The sequence below is a fragment of the Falco peregrinus genome, chromosome 2, assembly GCF_023634155.1.
Source record: "Falco peregrinus isolate bFalPer1 chromosome 2, bFalPer1.pri, whole genome shotgun sequence".
NCBI classification, from domain to species: Eukaryota; Metazoa; Chordata; class Aves; order Falconiformes; family Falconidae; genus Falco; species Falco peregrinus.
Genome location: NC_073722.1, coordinates 103970342 through 103990102, shown reverse-complemented (window position 1 = coordinate 103990102; position 19761 = coordinate 103970342). Strand labels below are relative to the sequence as shown.

At 44.8% G+C, this 19761-nt stretch overlaps 1 protein-coding gene across 9 annotated transcripts in view; it reads left to right on the top strand.

Annotated features, from left to right (window-relative positions):
• CLIP2 (CAP-Gly domain containing linker protein 2) overlaps positions 1-19761 on the top strand; it is a 96361-nt gene that overhangs the window by 59106 nt on the left and 17494 nt on the right. For 7 of the 9 annotated variants that reach the window (XR_008745753.1, XM_055795600.1, XM_027790993.2 and 4 more), the window contains 6 exons: positions 6306-6430; positions 10892-11105; positions 12071-12268; positions 13317-13420; positions 15825-15885; positions 19519-19623. Coding sequence is in view for 8 of the 9 variants with exons in the window: in XM_055795600.1 (XP_055651575.1) it covers positions 6306-6430; positions 10892-11105; positions 12071-12268; positions 13317-13420; positions 15825-15885; positions 19519-19623 (807 nt within the window). In the remaining variant the exon portion in view is untranslated. The remainder of the gene's footprint in view (positions 1-6305; positions 6431-10891; positions 11106-12070; positions 12269-13316; positions 13421-15824; positions 15886-19518; positions 19624-19761) is intronic. The other 2 variants (XM_027790995.2, XM_055795601.1) reach the window with 1 other exon arrangement.

Here is a 19761-nt window from a genome sequence, read left to right as displayed (position 1 = left end):
AAAATAATTTCCATTAGAATCTCCCCAGTGAAGAGAATTGCAGCCTAAACCCTCCTCCTTGGGCAGAGAGATCTACTTGCTCTGTCACTGCCAGCTCACTTTGAGTGCCTGAGATGTGGAAGCGTTGTTGCTGCATGTGAGGTGTTAGGAAGAAAGGATTCATGCTCTTTATTTTCCTGGTTAAACATCAGAGCTCTCCCAGCTTGCTGGGGTCTTCAAGGTGCAGCGATGCTTCTGCATAGGCTTTACAGACAATCACGAGACCTACTTCTTTATTGCAAACCAGGCAGTAAAGAAAGAAGGATCCTGTTTTGTAGTTCTACCAAGGCAGTATTTTCAGGGAAGGTGCTTTTAGTATTTCGTTGTCTGCTTTAAGCTCAGTTCATCAGGAGACCAGCAGTTGTGTCATGACTGGAGAGCACAGCAGCAGAGTGGAGCCCAAGAGCTTGTACAGGAGCATGGGAATGATGGACCTCCATCCCTATGGAGGTTTGTGACTGGCAGTGGGAAGTGCAGTCTTGCAGCTGATTTCAGGATTCAAGAGCCAGGAAAACTTTCAGGTCTCCAAGTCCAAGCTCTTTCCTTGCCTTGTAAGATTGTTGCCCTTCTGTGGTGTTAAATACAGCCTAACTGCTGTTGTCACAGGAGCAAGTGTTCCTGTCACTGCAGTGAAACTAAGAGGAAATAAATAGCCCGAAGCAATCACTCTGTCCTGCTGCCACATTAACCCTTTGAGGCTTTTTGTGCACGCACACACCCTCCTAACCATTCATTTGGGCTGATGCATTGGACAGTTGTTGTCTTCTGTGTGCAATATCTGTCATTAAATAGGAGTTGTAAGTGGCCTGTGGTGGAGCAAACTGTATTATTAACGTGGGCGGACTTTGTATCAGAGACAGCCTCAGGAGGGGATGCTGTAATTCTAGGTTTTCCTCTTACACCACATCCCTAGGACATTATTTTCTCACTGGTGCCTGAAATATAAATGTGCACAAATGTCTTACATCAGCAGTGCTGTTAGACTCGTCCTTGTGCAATGCTGACTTGTGCTGTGGGGATGGGAAGGCACAAAGATAAGTGGTTGGGTTAAAAGAAACTATAAAAATTCCTGTAACTTCACATAGGGAGGACTGTCCTGTAATTCCTGCCTGTCTCTTTCTCCCCTCACCATACAAACCAGTTCTGGCATTCACAGATGACATGGTGAGTATCTGCTCAGATGAAACTGCTGATGGTTAGATGCCACCTGAAATAAGTTGTATTTACAGACAAACCTGACCACAAGCCAGATCTCCACTTTACCACCAGCTTGCTGAACGCTGTCCCTGGCTGTCAGCCCCAGTAAGCGATGGCACGGATTTCCCATAGGTATACACATTTACCCCCTTGTACTTACAGATTATTTTTTCATGCCATCTTCGATGGCTGGACCCACACCCCCAGGCTGCTGCAAAAAGCACCCTCTATAAATCAAGTCTTGTACAATGATCTTCTGCCATCAGGGCTTGGAAGAGCTAAGTTATCTGTGGTGGGAAGACACAGTCTTTCATTTTGGGTGGAAATAGGTTCCTTTTCCGGGTGGATGAGTGTAGAGGGGAAAAACCCCTTTCACCAAGGGAAAGGGTGGCTGCTTCAGTTTACGTGCTGGATGCAGCCTGCAGTCACAGCTCGAATTGGAGCAAGCAGCGCTTGTCTGATAAAGGTGAGCTCCAACTTCTTGTTAGTACCATCCAGTAACAGTGTAGAGTAAGCTTATGTGCTGAACATTAAAAGCAGTTGAAAGTCCTCAGAGTAAAGAAAGTGTCCCACGTCTGCCCTTTCCCCACTGTCCCCTTCCTCTCTCTTCCTATAGGCAAGCGGTAGGAGAGTTTCACAACTGCACCAGGACCCAGCAATGAGGCACGGGAGCCCTGCAAAGGAGGCATGTCAGTGTGCTGTACTTGGGCATTTATTGTTCCCAACTCCATCTTCTGCTCAGCAGCACTGTCTTGTGGAAATGCTTTGGAAAGCAGCTAAGAAAATAAATTTACATGGGTAAATTATAGTTTTAAGCAGGCGGCACACCATCATCTCTGTGGTTTCTGCCTGGGGATATGCTCAAGCAGGCATCTACAGCTATTGCTGGCCCCTGAACCATGCATGACGTGGTGAGGTACAGTCCTTGTTGGCCTGAATGACATGTATAATTTTTTCTTTTCTCCCTGAGCAGTATTGGAATGTATTGCAAGCATTGCATTGCCCACAGGCCCTGGGTTGAGGACAGCTGTTAAGATGTTCTTGCTGAAAGCGAGAAACTGCTGTGGGGTGAACAGGGAGGACATAAGGGGAAAAGAGCAAACATAGGCTGGAGGGAGCCTGACTTGCAGCAGCCAGATTGAGATACGGCCTGGTGCTAATTTGGTAAATTGTTTAAATGATACATTAGCAGCTCTGTCGAAGACAGTGTCTGGAAGGATTAGCATCATTGTCTTTTCAGCCCTGGGATACTGGTCTGAATCCAATTTTTTCATTTTGATGAGAAAACCATAGTAAAACATGATGTCAGGGATGATACAGTTAGCAGGGAAGGCATGTGGATGTCTGTCTTTGAGTGCATGTTGCTCTTCTGACTCACCAGTTAGGATGCAGACTGGTTAAGTATTCCTGGCATTGTTTTGTTGTGAAGGTCAAGCCCAAGACTGTCTCTTGAAACTATTGGAGATCTTTCACTGAGGAAAAGCCAGGTCAGAAAGATGGCGTTTAGTCAAAGGCATGAAAAAGTCATCAGAGCTGAGGCAAAGAACTTCAGTCTGGAGCTGAACTTTCCAAGAGATCAAAGGTGCCTGGCTTTGAGGCTGCTTGAATCCAGCTGGAGATGATGGACCACCATGAACTTGTTTGAAGTTAATTACAAGTGTGTTTACCTGAAGTAGAGAAACTTGGAACATTGATGCTGGTCAAAATACCCTCCAAACCAAAAAATCCTGTATCACTATGTCAATATTGTTTCAATTGTTTGGAGCTTCAAGAAAGAGCTGGTTTTAGCGGAGTTTTGTATTGTCTTTCAAAAATAATTATAACTAAAACCAGTAACACTTTGTTTGGTAAAGTCCTATTCTCTTGGACATGAATAGTTTTGGTAAGGTAACTGTTAAAGGCTCTCAGAAAAGCTTTCGGAGTTTTGTTCACTTTTGAATGAAACTTGACAGCTATAAAAGCTCTGGCATGTCTGAACCGCTGGGGTGTAGCTGAGCTTGCAGCTGTAGCTCTGTGCTGTCTTGTGCTTTAGCAAAGAGACAGGTTGCCCTGTCCAGTTTGCCTCTGCTTAACTCCAGACCCTTGGCGAATTGAAGGTGTGGTTGTGGCTGTGATAAACGCACCAGGCTGAGAGGTGCAGGCAAGTTTTCCATACAGAAACTTGTGGCTAAGGGTGGTACTGGTGCTGCTGGCAGGCTGAGATGTTCATGGGAGGGCAGCGCTCTGGTCTCTAGCATGATAGTGGCAGTTGTGTTAGTGCAGTAAGGGAGCCAGCCATGCTCAGCTCTTCCGTCCCTGGGTTGTGGAGCATGGTATGAAAGCTAGGCATGGGTGGAAGGGCTGGCTGTGACCTACCATGAGTTAAGCTTCACAGTTGCTAACCTCCCTGGTTTTCACAATCTGCCTTTTATCCTCCTTCCAAGGTGATACCTCTGATTTATTGAAGGGTCTGATAAAAACAAATGCTTCTGTTTTGATGAGGCTGTTTTGTGGCACTGATATGACCCACCAGCTGGCTTTTTCCAAAATGCATTATTTTAGCAGCATTAGCAGATTATCAGGGCTGAATAAATCTGCGTGTCTAAGTCGGATGAATTTTCTAGGCTCTCCATCCATAAGAGTTCCTGCATGCCTGCCAAAAGATGGGAAGCTCAACAAGAGGGTCAAGCGCTGGCATGTGAGTGTGACAGCCTGATACTGGCTTCTGACTGTACTGCCAGCCCTGTCAGGATGTGGGGAGTCTCAGCTGTCGGGCAGCAGATGTGTCCATTCTGGCTTGAGGGAGAAGATAATGCTGGATGGTAAGGGTGTGTTTTGTAGAAAAGATGGCAGAATAATTAATACTTGAAAGAGAAAATAAAATACATTGCTTTGGAAGCAGGGAATCACGTTGCCATTTGGGGCAGCATTAGATCTGATCTGCACTTAGCATCTTCTCTGACGTACGGCTTCTGGGTAGGAACGTGACCTGCTGCCTCGCTGCACTGTTTTGGTATTGGCATCATTATGTAATGTGTGTATGAAGTCAATAGGGCTAGTTATTTTCTCTCCTGTTTGGAAACAGCTTTCTCAAAATCGGTAATATCTATGGGGATGTAATTGATCAGCCCTGTTTGTGTGGATGCAGGCGCATGGCCCTCTAGTAGGTGCCCCAGAGTAGCATGGTGAGTCTCACTGATGGAGGGAGGGCATTGAGTGTTTAAGGTGTTTTCATGAGGCTTTGTGGAGTCAGGATCATGCGGCTTGGTAAAGGAAACATGGCTCAATATCTGTAACTAAAACCCAATAAAAATAAAACTGAGGGAGCTTACTAGCAATGGTAAGTTCCTATAAATGACATTAAGATGAATTACACCTATATTGAGTTCAACTTGCTGCTAAAGAAATGTGTTAGCATAACATTAAATCTTTACGTTAATATTAAGAAGCTAAGTCTGTATAAACTCAAATAAATCAAAAAGAGGACTGCTGTTTGACTGTGAGTGACAGGTAAAGAATTCTAATGTAACTGTTCACATCTGTGACTTGCCAAGTACCTAATACTGAAATGGAATCATCTTTCTACTCCTGAATGCAGTGTAGGACCAGAAAGCTTTCTTGTGATACTTTTCCTGCTGGCAAATGTTTTCCTCCTTCCTGTAGCAAAGAGAACAACATCAACAAAGCTTTTTTCCATAAGCAGCACTTTGAATCCCTAGTGAGAGAAATTACAGAAGACTAACTCAAGCTGTGTGCTGCAGCGCAGCCTCCTAGGACTTCAGGTAGGACCCAGACTGCAGAGCTGTGTTCTCTAGTCCATTCAGGTAGATATTTTTAGGCTGGGAAAACACTTTCTCCTTTGCATAAGCAGTTTTCAGAATTTTTAGGCATTCAGAGCTGGTAAATCCGTAACATCCTGGAATACGGAAAACTGGAGATTTCTTCATTCAACTTTTACTGTTTTCTGTAGGAGAATATTACTGTGTTGATACCTGTTTATGTAAACTTTAATATTAAGAAAATAACTAACTACAGGTCATTCAAGATAAAGCTGCAAATATAATTTTAAACTTACTTTTTAAGCATATTCCTTGAACCTAGATTTTAGTAGAGGTAGGCTAAAACCAGTTTAAACTATATGCTGATTTACTTGAAGTATGAACCTTGAGAACCATGCTCCTACTTTTCCATCTTTCTTTTCTCAGCACAAGTATCTAAGTAGGAGCCTCTAGTGCAAAGACTGAGGCAGCTGCTGCCCGTGAAATGTACTCTTATAGCAGTGATCAAAACACAACTTCATACATTCCTGACTTATGCTCTCCCAGAGTCTGCTCAGCACACTGAAAACTTGTAAGTGTACATACGGGAGCAAAGGGTGCAATTTATTCTTTCTTCTCCATCAGGGAAAAACTCAGTGCTAGGGGAAGCCATGCAGAGAGATGAGACTGTTTCCCATGCAGCATGTTAGCACTGCGAATTGATGTAGGATGTGTAGGTAAAAGCAGAGGGGTTTTTTTCCTCTACAAAACACCTCTATTTTGAGAGGTTTGCTGGGAAGGCTGTTCGCTATGCCCTAGCAAACCCTGCATGTGAACAAGCTGAAGAGTGACGAGTGCCTTCCTGGCTCAGCTTGCCCCTTTGGTGTCCTGTCCCTGTATTGCTCAGAACTGCCAGCTGAAGGAGCATAGGGCTGAAACCCAGTTAGTGCAGATCTTGGTTCTTTACAGAAGGCAGGTATATAAGCGCTTGGAGGACTTAAACTCCTTCATAGCCTCACAAGTAACTTTGTGCAATTAGTTGACGCCTTGAAATACTTTTTCATTATATTTGTTCCGACAAATACATCTTCTAGGCAGGCAGCTCCAAAAGTGTGAGCTTGTCAACTTGCTTGTAGTTATTGGAGAGAGATCTTTAGTGCTAGGAGAACTTAATAAGAAAACTTTCTGTTCTGGTTTCATTAGTTCTGAAGCAGAAAATACTGCTGTCTTTCCCCTCGCCCCCTCCTCTCTCCGTAACTGTCCCAGCTTCAGTCCCCTCGTGGCAGTGCCAGTGCTGCCATCTCTAACCCTCGGTATTTTATCTCCCTACAGGTTGGTGGGACAAAGACAGGAGTTGTGCGCTACGTGGGAGAGACGGATTTTGCCAAAGGAGAGTGGTGTGGTGTGGAGCTGGATGAACCCCTAGGGAAGAATGATGGAGCAGTTGCTGGTACAAGGTACTGTGCACTCTCAAACCCTGACTGGGGCACATAGGGTCCTACACACCTCCGAGGGTGGCTGGGGCCATGTGCCATTTGGACCTGGGAGGAAGAGTTAGGGCTGTGTTTGGCTGGGTGTTGCGTGTTGGGAGGAAGAGTCCGGTTTTGAGTCTTGTAGGCTTTTAGACTTTGCAGGAAGATCAATAGAAACTTCATCACTGGAGCATTTTAAAGCAGGATCAGATAATGTCTGTGAAGAAGCAACCTGAGTAACTTCAGGAAACAGGAGAGAGTTTTAGATTTAGATTTTGCTAGAAATTGATTCTGTGATTATATTCTCTGCTTTTTACCACACATTCCATTCATAAAATTTCTTCTTGCACTATATCTATATTTCACCCTCTCAGAACTACGGAAGACAAAGATTTGACTCTCTTTACCACCCCCCACTGCGCCCAGCTTAATGTTATTGGTTTTGTTCTTTCTGGGGACAGATTTCCAGAGATCTGAAACAATTGGTGGTCATTGTCTGTCCTTGTACTAATTCTGTAGTGTGACAGCAGCCTGCTGATTGATCTTATCACCTCTGATTCCATAGACACCTCCACCATTTTCTTTTTTTAAAAAAAACAAAACCCCCAAAAAAACCGAGGGGAAAAAAAACCACCAAACAAGCCCTTGTTTGTATCTATAAAGCTAGGCAGGGACATGTCGCAGGCTTGCTGGGAAGCTGTTTCTGTTCACATGGAAGTTAAGTAAGGGAATGGCTGCCAGCCTCAGATCTTGAGCTTGGGGATGTTCAAATCTGAGTTACACAGCAGCACTTTGACCCTGCTTCACATACAGGCAGAATGGATTCCTTGTCCTTCACAAGGTCCTTTAGTGGGAAGTACTGTTGATTTCTTGGAGCTTCTTAAGGGAATCTTGCATTAGAGGCAAGATTTAACTTTGAAACTGAGAACCGGAGAGTTCCTCCCTTTGCTAGATCTCGGGTTCTGAAATAAAAGGTTCTTGTATTGGGTCGGCCTTGTTTTTTTTCCAGCAGCCATGTGTTTTCATTTAAAATAAGAGAAATGCTGCCTTGTTCAATGTCAGGACAAGAAAGCAGTAAATGATTGGCAGCAGATGGCTGAATTCCAGCCTATTCTCAAAAGTAAAGAACTGCGGTGGTAGAGAATAAGTCATGGAGTGAATCCAAGTCCCTGCTCTCTTTATCATGCGCTACATATTATCTCTTCAAGCTTAATCTTTAGGGTGCTCAGAAATTATTATGTGTGTCTGTGCACATGGAAGGTATGGAAGGCAGATGTGAGTGTAAGGGTGCTCTCTCTGCCTCTCATCCTCACACCTTGTTTGCTGTGTTTTGAAAATCCAGCTTTTTGGAAGTCATCTACCTTCTGAAACTGCTATGTTTTGGCTGAGGTTGTTACGGTATGTGCCCTGTCTGCAAGGCTTCTGCTTTGTTTCACACTTTATCAAGAGAAGCAAAAATTGAGCTCCACAGTGGGGATCGGGGAGCAGGAGTGAATTAAGAGGTTTGGATTAAACAGGGGAGAATTGAGGGACATCTGTAAGGCATCTCTGTCCTTTGTATCCAGGCTGATTTTGCAGATCTTCTAGCAGCAATGGATAGTAGCAGATACAGTAGTGGTACTTGTGTCCCTGCGCATCCTTTGAGTCTTCATCCAACCTTCTGACTTTCTTATAGCACATGCCGATTTCTCCTCCTGTTTTGGAGGAGAAGCCAACGTAGTAAACCCAACACCCTTGGTGGTGCATGCAGACACCCCTCAGGCTTCCCCAGGTTTGCCATGCCCATGGCCACAGCCACAGGGGTTTCTTGATACTGCCCTGAGCTTCTCCTGCTGGAACCAGCCTGGCAGAGACCTTCCAGGACTCTGGAGTGTCTCTGCTTTGGTGGTTGTTGCCATCTAGTGAGCATCCTTGGCCTGGCTCCCTGAGACCAGCCTTGCTGCTGCAGTAGCAGGTCGCTACAAAAGGAGAGTGGAATCCAAAGAGCTGACTCTGAGGCAGTGGAAGCTGGTGGAAAGAGGAGAGGCAGCGTGTGGGCAAATGAGCGAGCAAAGGACACCGTCACCATCTTTGCTGCCATGGGCAACTCGACTTGAGGTGGTGGTGAGTTGGCTGAAATGTGTGGAGGGTCACTCTGATTTTCCTGCAGGTTCAGGAAGGGGCTCCAGGTCTGGATGTGTGTTAAGGGAAGGCTGAATGGTCAGGGGTGTTTTTCAAGCAGCTTGTGGCTCTCTGGTGGAGGCTGCCTGCGGGCTGTGGTTCAGTAGCAGTGCCCGAGAAGACAGGATATCACTGCAGTGAGCCCCTCTCCATATATCACACAGGTGCTGCTGAGACTCTTGAGGTTTGCTGCATCTGCTTTCCTGTCTGCATGGGAAACTAAAGAGGTGCTGGTGACGAGTTTTTTGGTTTTTTATCCACAAAGCCAAGCAAGTTCCACTTTACTCATCTCTAGTATATTAACCTTTACCTGCTTATTTTACTGTTCCTCCTTCTCAGCCTCTGCTGCTATGAGAGTCTTTGCCCACTAAACTGCTCATACCTTTGCTTTCACACAGGCTGAAACAGGTCAGGCTTTGGCACTGAAGTCTTTTTTTTTTTTTTTTTTTTTTTTAAATATATTTCAAAATTTTCTGTGCTGTTTCCCACCTGCAGCTTGCATTGCCATCACAACATCACTTTTCTTCCCGTTTCTTTTCTGTAATGTGAGTATAGAGCTCCTTAGCACTCAGTGAGAGCACCTCTTGGTTTTCAAGCAGACTTTCTGTATTTTTTTTTCTTGCCAAGTGTTCTGGACACAATTCCTGCTTCTGAACTATAAAAGTTAATTGCAACCACTTCCAGTCTGGACTAAAAGAAAATGAGCCAACATAGTGATGCAAGTTTGGACTTGCTTAGAGCTGTCGGGGGGCTGTTGAGGGACTTTGGCATTGTTGTGTGGCCTCAAGTACCAGGCAGTGCTTAGACCAGATAGGCCTGTGGAGGGGGCTGTGCCATGCTGTTGGTCTGCCTGTGCCTACTGCAGTTTGAGAATAGGGTGCTGAGTACAGCTTTGGCTGGTTTGCAAGAGGTCAGTCTGGTTTTGCCGCCTTGGGTCCCTGTTTTGCAGCAAGGTCAGCCTGCGGGGTATGGCTGGTTTTCCAAACCCAAGGGCCTGTGTTGGCGGCAAGCAGAAGGGGCTAAGTGGTTTTGGGTTGCAGAGGGTTGGATTTTTTTTAAAAGATTGGGCTTGAGCAGATGTTTGCAAATGAATCACTTTCTCATCTGGCCAGAGATCAGGCTGTTTTCTGGCCTCTCGAGCACACAGAGGTCTGCCTGTGATACAACCATGTGGCTGCCAGCACTTAAAAATAAAAGGGAGCTGGGGAAGCAGCTGCACACATCTGGAGAGAGAGGACTTGTGCTGGCAAAGCTGGATTTGTGTCATTTATTCATTAGAACCTGTTTTTTATGTTAACATAGGACAGACTATTATATGGCCCAGTGTTTAATCCTAGCCTTGCTACAAAGCCCATGAGGAAGAACTCTTAAAGGTGACAGTTTTCTGCATTGGCTACTGCCTTGAAACAAGGGAATGCGAAGGCTGGAGACGAGCTGGTTTCACTTGCTGCAGTGCAGCTGGCGAGCAACAGATAAACCCTGGCTTTAGCCAGTCAACCCAAGCTCTGAAGAGTTTTCCAAGGTTTGACACTGTGGGTTTTGGTTCATTTGTATCCTGAAAGAGGGCTCCAGAGAGACATAATCATCAGGCTCACTGTGATTGTGGAAGAGAGCTTGCACTGTAATTATCTGATCCTCCCTGTTTTATGCTTGCTTCTTTCTAAGTTTGGGAACCAGTTTCTCTGCCACCTAGAGGAGATGGCACACACACTGAAGTTAGCTATAACGATATTTTTAGTTTCAAAGTTAGGAGCTGCCATTTTCCCCTTCTGTTTCGGAAGGAAAGATTTTTACCCTGTTAGAACATTTATACAGAGCTGTGTGATTCAGATCTTTTTATTCAGTGCGCTTTACTACGTGACTTTCTTGCAAAGCAGGTTAGAGAACACACAGGTTTTGGGAAGGCTGGCTGGTTGGAAAGGTTTATTTATAAGGAAGGAGTGCATGTGCTCTCCCTGCGTTTATGTGCTGGGATCTTTGTGTTATCCAGGCTACCAGATGGGTCTTCCCTGGCATCTCATCAAAGTGTGCAGCAACTAGCGCATGGCAACTGTCTTGGGTTTCCCTGCTTAAGCACCACAAGTGAAAACATTGAGATTGCCGCTGCTGTAAATGGCAGGAAAGGTGAATAATCCAACCACTACATTGTTTCCTGTATGCCACGGCAAAGCACCAAGAGATGAGCTGAGGGCTGGGGCTGCGTGTTGCTTAGCAATGCCATTTGGTGAGGCTTCCGTGAGATGGATTCTCTGCCGCTTCTGACTCTGTGCATCTCCTGCATTACAGGTATTTTCAATGTCCTCCCAAGTTTGGCCTCTTTGCTCCCATCCACAAGGTGATCCGGATTGGATTCCCGTCAACCAGCCCCGCCAAGGCAAAGAAGAGCAAACGAATGGCCATGGGAGTGTCTGCCTTAACCCACAGCCCCAGCAGCTCCTCCATCAGCTCTGTCAGCTCAGTGGCATCATCTGTTGGGGGCAGGCCCAGCCGCAGCGGGCTGGTAAGTGGCTCTTTCTACAGACTGTGCAGCCTCGACCGACTTCTTCTGTGACCTGGCTCTACAAAGTGGGAAGGTTGGGATTTTGTTTCAGCAGCTGCACTGGGGCAGCTGCTCCTTCACAGTTAATGAGATGAGGGGAGTGATTTGGGACACTTACCCATCTTACAAACAGGACTTCCTTCGTGGACATGAGTCACAGCAGGCACGGAGCAATTTTGACTGTTAAAAGAGCCTGAACTGTTATTTGCAATGGGATAAATCTCAGCTCTGCTGTCAAGAGCAGGTTTTATAAGATCACTGCAGAAAAATGCCATTGCTTCTTGTCCCACGTGGTTGCGTAGCAGTGTGCTGCTGTAGTGGACAGCTATGCAAAAGCCCCTACAATGACTGCGTCTTACTGTGGAGGGGTGACACTGTCCTGGATCACATGCCTTGTTTGGCAGGTACTCAAGAAGGCAGGCACCAGCGCAGGCAGCAATATTACTAAAAGCTCTGACTGCCGTAGTGTGTGCTGCATAGCACCTGCAGTCATCTTGGCTGGGGATGAGGGTGCAGTATCCATTACTGGGAGTGCATCCAAGTAGCCCAAACAAGTCTCCAGTTGAGATCAGTCCTTCCAGCTGAGTTGACTGTTTGGGACTGCACTGGTGCAGGTCATTAATAAAATATATTTAAGAAGGCACATGATAATCTTTCCTGACCTACTTCCCACCCCACATCCTGTCCTTTGGGAAATGGTCCTTTCATTGGAGTGTAGAAGAGCTATTGAGCTTGTGAACAGTGTCCAGATGTTTTGCGGACTTTTTAACCTCACCTGTAGGGTCCAGAGCTGGAACTGCAGCTTTGTACAGCCTAATAGATGATCAGTAATGAGCTTTATTCCAGAGTTAACAGGAGACTTCAAGCCTTTCTAGACTAGAAAGGACACAGCTTTACCCTTGTCTGTCTTTTAACTCTTTTTCCAGCTGACAGAGACCTCTTCTCGATATGCCCGAAAAATCTCTGGCACCACAGCTCTCCAGGAGGCACTGAAGGAGAAGCAGCAGCACATTGAGCAGCTACTTGCAGAGCGTGACCTGGAACGGGCTGAGGTTGCTAAAGCCACTAGCCACATCTGTGAGGTGGAGAAAGAGATTGCCATCATGAAAGCCCAACACGAGCAGGTAGGAGATGATGTGGCTTTATTGCTAGCACTCAGGTATCTGGCATCCTCTGAAAGTTTCAGGTCATGATGTTACCCCTCTGTGGCTTCCTATATGTGAAACCCGGGCTCTTTCTCCACTCCTGCTAGTGTTACATGTGCTCCCTCTGCACCAAGCCAGGAGCAGAAAAAGGGCTGTGCCAGAAAAAAGACAATACATAGTTTGTGTCTGGTGGATCAATACATTTGAACGCTGCAATGCAAGTGGAGGGCAAACTTGTTCCCTCTAGCCACCCAGTCTGGCCTTGGCTGTGACTGCATTGCAGTGGTTTTCTGATGCTGTCAGACACTGCTGAGAACATCAGCTCAGTTCATGTGTCACTGCTTTCCTGCCAGAGAGGATGTTTTTTTCACATCAATAAAGTCAAGAGGTCTGTAAGGAAACAGGCTGATCATATTGGGTGTTGTTTTGCACAAGCATTTGAGTTGTTTGTGCTGTTTGTCAGTATGTGGCTCTTCAATGACTGCTGTTGCCCTGAATTCCTTGCTCATGTTTATAAAGCCCAATCAGCTACTAGGGAGCAGGGATGGCACTGTATATCTTTGTGCGGTGGGCCATACCAGCCTGTCAGAAATGCAGGAGAAATTGTCAGCTTGCAGTTGATTTGCCATCTTCCTTCTGTATAGTATTTTCCAGTAATTACCAGTAACAAATGAATGAATGCGAGTCTGGAATGTCTCTCTTGCTGGTAATTGGTAATTGCACCTGGTAATTTCAGACCAGATTTTCAAAACTGTTCAGACTTGAAGGTCTTAATCAGAGCTGGATTCTCCAAAGGGTTCAAGTCAGGCACTGAAGCATGGATCAAATTTAGCTGCTGGAGATGGAATAATTTTTTTCTTTTTGATACGTATATACTGAGCTCTTTGAAAAATCTGCCTTCTTACCCTAGCATCCTCTGAAACAGATCACCAGAACCTCCTGTTCCCTTCTTCTGATCCTTTTTTAAACAACTCTGTACTTCAAGCGTTGTTAACTTTTGTGGCTTGGGCTCTTTTTTTTGCTGCAGTACGTCGCGGAGGCAGAAGGAAACCTCCAGCGAGCACGAGCCCTGGTCGATGGGATGCAGAAGGAGAAGATTGAGCTGTTGAACCAGCTGGAAGAGGAGAAGAGGTAAAGCAGGAATTGGATGGGTGTGGAGGAGGTGAAGTAATGGGGGAGATGAGACTCTTACTCAAGAACATCATTCATTGGATCTTAGAAGAAAGTGACTAGGAAAGTCATCTTTGGATGCCTTCCAGTACCTCAAATATGTTGTGTTTCACTCTCTGGGCCACTGTTGTGTGCCTGCATGTAGGGAGGGGGTGCACAATTTCAGGGAGTGGGAAGTCTACAACACTTTTGCTGCAGTTGCACATCCGATATGTCTCTTGTCTGGGGTTGGGCATCCACTGCTGTGACTGTCCCTCTTTGCTGACAAACTGTTGCTAATCACAACTGAACAGTGAAGTATTTCCAATTAGTCTTGTACATTCCTGTGTCTTTACAGGTCTTAGAGGAGATTTGATGCTGTATCATTCAGTGGGGTTGCAGTGAGCTAATTTTTGTGACATGACCAGCCTCAGTTTTTTTGAATATGCTCAGCTGAACCTGCCCCACTGTTGCAATGCAATTGAAAAGCAGAAAACAAACAGCCAGCCAGGACAGCTCATACTTATACTTGGGATAGGGACAGCTCTGGTTTTTGCCAAAAGGAGTTTTGTGATTTGACATGCTTTCCTGCCAAATGCATGTAGCACTTTTTAAGAAGAAGGGGGAGAAAAAAAAAAAGCACCATCAGCTTCTATTCCTGATTAGGACTCTTAAGGGCTGGCACTTCTGTGATGACCTTCATAAATATTTGACAGGCGGTTTGCATGTCCAAAAGCATTTGACCATGGTGAATGTTGCGCTGACAATACAGTGGTGGCCAACAGCTGATCTACCGCTGCCAGCAGAAGACCAAATAATCTTGCTGTCCTGTTGGGCAGTGAAGTTATTGAGGGTTTCCAGCCATCTTCCCTGTTGTTCAGTTCCCAACACAAAGGAGAAGCAGCATTATTTGCCTGAAGGAGCAAAGGGCTCCAGTAATATCAGTTACTCTGAGATCTGATATCCTGACCAAACTCAGCTGTGTCACCGTGTAAAATGGAATTACTCAGTAAAGGTGGGATTAACTCGTGGCAAGAGTGTGGACAGTGACAAAGCCTTGCAGTATAAAATAAGAGTACTAAGGATGCAGTATAAAATAATGGTACTGGATAATAAACGGAACTGTGCAGGTTGGGCCATCCTAAACCCCTAACCTTTTGTACAACCTGGCTTTCCGAAAGACCACTTCTTTCCCCTCTATTTGTGATCTTAAGGGCATTTCTTCTGAGGAAGGGAAGTCAACCTGGACTCAGCCTTGCTGTAGTGTGTGATTCATCATCTCCCCACGTCCCAGAGGCCCCATCCATGTATATATGATGATGCATACATTTCCTCTCTGGATAAGAGTGAAGATGAATTTGTCATTCTTGGAGTCCAGTTGCTCCAAATATATATAATTAAACTCTTCAGTGGGAATAGACAGACATTTCTGTGTATTAAGTAACTGAAAACAGCGTTGATTTCAATTGAGCGATGCCCCTCCTGAGGACGAATTGTTCTTTCGTGCATAAGTCTCTCCATTCTCCTAGCAGACAGCTCACTTTCCCAGCTCCAGGAGGCCCTTTAACCCAAGACAGCTGAGTTACTTTTCTAAATATCAACAGATGCCTCCTCTAATTAGAGGAGGTTTAGACAAGGAAGCTTGTTTATGAAGTTAGATATGTACACTCACAGCTATTTTTATCTGTAACAGAATCGGGGTCCTGACATCTGGCTACCAGCTCAACATCCTCGTTATTGACTTTTTTAGAATTAATAAGGAGAATGAAGAGAACTGAATTTAACAGAAAATTGAATTATTTTGTATTTTCACTGGATTTTCTCTTCAGACTTTGCAAAAGAGTTCTAGGCATGTCTGCATTTATGCTTGTGGTTTTATGTGCATTTTCGCATGACTGCCCTGTACAATATCTGGTGAATGCTTTTCTGCTGGGCTAGCTCACCATTTCCATGTTGTGGAAACATTAAGCGTTGCCCACCCTCGGCTCTGAACCCCTTGGAATATTTTGTATGGACCCTGTGCATTTGGCACAGGAATTGCCCAGTGCTCGACTGCAGGATAACAAGGTCTAAGTAAATCAGTGAAACCTGGTTGTGGCTTTCAACGTTTTCATGATCCCAGTGTCAGTGAACAGTAGCTGTGCTGGCTGAGAGGTGGCGCTTCAGAAACAACACGTTGTGAGCATGTACTGTGCAAGAAGGCAAACGTTTGCTATGTGGAAGGCTTGCTTATTAACTGTCCTGCTGTTTAGCTTCTGCTGAGCTGTTTGTAGTCAAAGGGTGTCTGTATCAGTCTCCTCTCAGACTTCACTTGTGCAGGGAAGGCCCATGTATAATGGCTGCTTAAAAATAGGATGCTGATCTTTGTGTCTTTTCCCTTCCACAGGAAAGTGGAGGACTTGCAGTTCCGTGTGGAGGAAGAATCTATTACAAAGGGAGATCTGGAGGTAATTCCTAACACTCTTACCAAAATGTGGAGTCAGAACCTGAAAACTGCATGTGGGGTCTCACTCAAGTAATTTCTGCCACCTTTTGCTCAACTCTCAACAATAATTTATCCTTATTGATGGCTTTGGGCCTGCTGTGAAACACCATGGTATAAGCTGTGAAGATTGTTCTTTCGTATGTTGCCCAATGACTAATAATGTTAGGAGCTGCCTAGAATTAATCACATGCAGCCAGCCTGGCTTTTAAAGTCATCATGAGCTGCCAAGCCATGTTTAAAAGTCTGACTGTATCCAAATGCATTTCAGCATATGTTTTTCGACTGTAGAAATGAACTGACTGCTCAGTCACTGTCCCTGCAGTGTCCTGCTATTAGCAGCTAATGGGCACGCACGATCTCCCGGTCAGATGCAGTTCTGCTCCAGCCAAAATGCCACGTATTGTTAGACCTGCGATATCCTTGTGTGGTGTCATCTGCCTGCAAGTGTGGAGTTTGACACTGGGATACCCATCCATTTGGGAGGGCTGCTGCTTGGAGCGATGCTGTTGCAGTGAACATTGTGCTAGCTGAAGTAGTGTTGAGAGCTTGCCCTCGAGTGGGAGGCTTTTCTGTAGGGGGAAAAAAAGGAAAAGAAAATATTTCTGCGAAAGCAAGGCTCTGCTCTACGCATATAAATCAAGGGACTTTCCCTTATCTTTAGCTAGAGTGCTAGGCCAGAAATGTCAAGGGACCTGCCTCTGTGCTTCACTGTCAGTCATATCAATAAAAGCCCAGGAAAATGGGAAAAACAGGCAATGGAGTACATTGCTATGGGTTTGACCCTCTTGGCATAACCCTCTTCTCTTTATCCAGAAGCTGAAGCAGAGTAATGTGTTTGACAGTGATCAGCAATGCACTGATAGCAGATGTTTGCTAAAAGACAGCAAGTACAGTTTCTGCCTACTGTGTGCGTGCAAAATCAAGGTTTCTGTTGATTCCTGAGCTTAGATGGTAGGTTTCTCCCAGTGCTTTAAAGAAGAGTGACTGATCCATCCATCATTTGCCCCGAGAGCAGTAAGTTATCCTTGTGTAAGCTTTAAATGTTTAAGCCTGGCTGTGTAATAAAGGTAATAGGACCAGGGCTAGCTACCAGTTCAGATATATTCAAAAAAAAAAAAAAAAAAGCAAGCCACCACATTTTAGCAAGATTGTAAGCTCCTGTGACTGCAGGTCCCAAACTGAGGATAGATCTGGTTTTTGTTTGGGCTGGGAAGGAATTGCTTTGCAATGGGGATGTGGCTAAGCTTCTTGCAGGCTGCCAGGGTCCTGTCCTTACTTCCACGTTTGTCTGTACAGGAGAACAAATAACTTCTCAGGGAAGTGTCATAGAGCAGCTTGGTTTTCTACGGTCCAGAGAACTGGGATGTTCCCCATGAGCCCAACACCTCTGTGTTACGGTGCTGTGGAAGGTGAAAGCAATTGCAGGAAAACCAAACCTTTTAAGAAAGGCTTTTTATGGTAGAAGACAGTGGTTTATAGGAAATACTAACCTCTTCAAGGAACTACCTCAATCTTATCTCCTGGAACCTGCATCATGCCTTGAACACCAGCGAGAAGTCAGTCTGTAATTTGTGAATAGTAATTTAAGGCTAATAGCTAGAATTAAGTCTGAAATTCAGATATGAACTTCAAAGTGCAGGAAAACTTCGGATTTGAGGCTCTGAGTCATACTGGCTAGGCAAACCAATCTGCAGAAAGAAAGAAACAATACAAGACTTGATGTGAATCCAAGGACTGTAAAACAGTTGATCTAACTTTCTTCCCTGATTGTTTTTCTCCTCTATTTTCATGTGTTTTTCCAGACTTGGAAAATAGCAAGATGGGTAGATACTGAGCAGGAATATCAGGTGGAATTGAGATAGCTTGGCTGGGAATCAGGAGTCTTGAGAGAGTCCCTTGGGGAGATTCAGAGGTTAGTTTTGTAGTAGGTCGTTATCTTCAGGTAACCAGTATCTGACGTACTGCCGCCAATTAAGGTAATAACGAAAGTTTGTGTTTCTGAAGTTTCATATGGGGATTTTGAACCAGTGTAGATTGAGGGCAAATTCACTGGTATCAATAAAATAATTGTTCCTGTAAATAAAATCAAGCCTGGACCTCCATCCTGAGATGTGGATCTTTGAGCTTTGCGGAGAGCAGGAGAAGCCACTTGGCATAACATCAAATGTCTCTTTTTTTTTTTTTTTTTTTTATTATTTTATTTTTTTTTTTATTAGGATGCGTTCAGCCAAATTTTGCACTTAAGTAGTATTATCTGGAGGTCTTAATAATGTTTGGGGGTTTTCCCCCTTCAGGGCTCAAATAGACAATATAAAATATGGAGCCGTCTGAATATATCTGGCAGTTGAGACCATGACCATCTATGAATATATGTATAATGATGTCTTTCAAGTCATAAGAGAAAACATGGATGTTTACAAACTTCAGTTTCCATTGCTTGTACATAACTAACCAAAACTTCCTTTATTGTAGGAAAGGGCAGAAAATCCATAAAACTGGTTCCAGTAGAAGGAGGGGGAGGCAATTAATTACGTGGGAAATGAAGGGCAGAAAATGGGGGTAGCAAAAAATGGTTCTGATCAGATTTGTTTGTTTTCTAGGAGGTCTAATTCCAAGGAAAATGTTGGTTTTGTAAGCTAAAAAAATGTGAAGGCCAGAGTCTGCATGCATTTTCCCATGTCTCCTCTCCTCTTTTATTATTTATGGGAAATTTTACATGATATTACAGTGGTTGTTGTGGAGTCCTGAGGTTTGCCACCGAGTGCAGCTATATGGTATTTCTGCTTTAAAAGTGATGGGCACTGAAGCAACGCCCCGAGTCAATGCTTCCCTTGTGCATAGTTTAACCATCTGTCTAAAAAAAACAAAAAAAAGCAAATATAAAACGGTGGTTCTGTTTTCTTGTGTGCAAGGCTGTTAGAGTTTTAGTGTGCAAAAATCACTTTGAAGTTTATAGCAGCCTGATTCAAACCTAAAGCGCTGATTTACGTAACAGGTTTGGTATCTAAATTTCTCTGATTTGCTTTGTGCAGTGTATTTTGGGTTTTAGCAACGTGCTATGTACAGCATGACCTGCTTTCCCCTCCCCCCTGCTTAGTGCAGTGTTCAAGCTGTCTCTGGAGCAAAAAGAAGATGGGAACTTCGAACTCTTTTCAGTCTACCTCGTGATTCTTCTTGAGGAGAGATGCAGAGAATCATTGCAAGATCTTTGCATTTTCTCATGTGGTGCAAAGGTCTTGTGCTGGTGGTCTGCAGTGGTGGGAGCTTTGCTTTTTAGGAAAAGCCCTCTGTATAGTCTTGATGCAGGGAAACACTGAAGCAGCTTTCTAATGCAGAGGATCGTTTTCCCATCACAGGTTCAATTTTCTTGTGAATAGCCGCTATGAGTACCATGTAAAATCCCGCAGTGACCATTTTCTGTTTGGTTGGATTTTTCCTGCTTGTTTCGATCTTTATTCTCCTCCTGTTGTGAACTGCCTTTCCTTGTCTTGTACACGGAAGATGATGTTGCAGCCTTCTCTTTCCCTCTCTTTCTCTCTCTCCCACCCCCCTTTTCCCATCTCCGCTATTCTGTTTTTTCCCTATGTGTGACCAGACTCAGACGCAGTTGGAGCATGCCCGAATACGGGAGCTCGAGCAGAGCCTGCTGTTTGAGAAGGCACAGGCTGAAAAACTCCTCAGAGAATTAGAGGACACCAGGGTAATCGACCCCTACTTGCCCTGCCTGCAGAACAGCGCGCTTGCCCCCTGCGTTGATGCTCATGATGCCTTGCTTTGGGGTTTTTTTCTTTTGGGTCTTGTGGGGTTAATTGATTTTGGCTTGGTTTTAAGCTTCCCT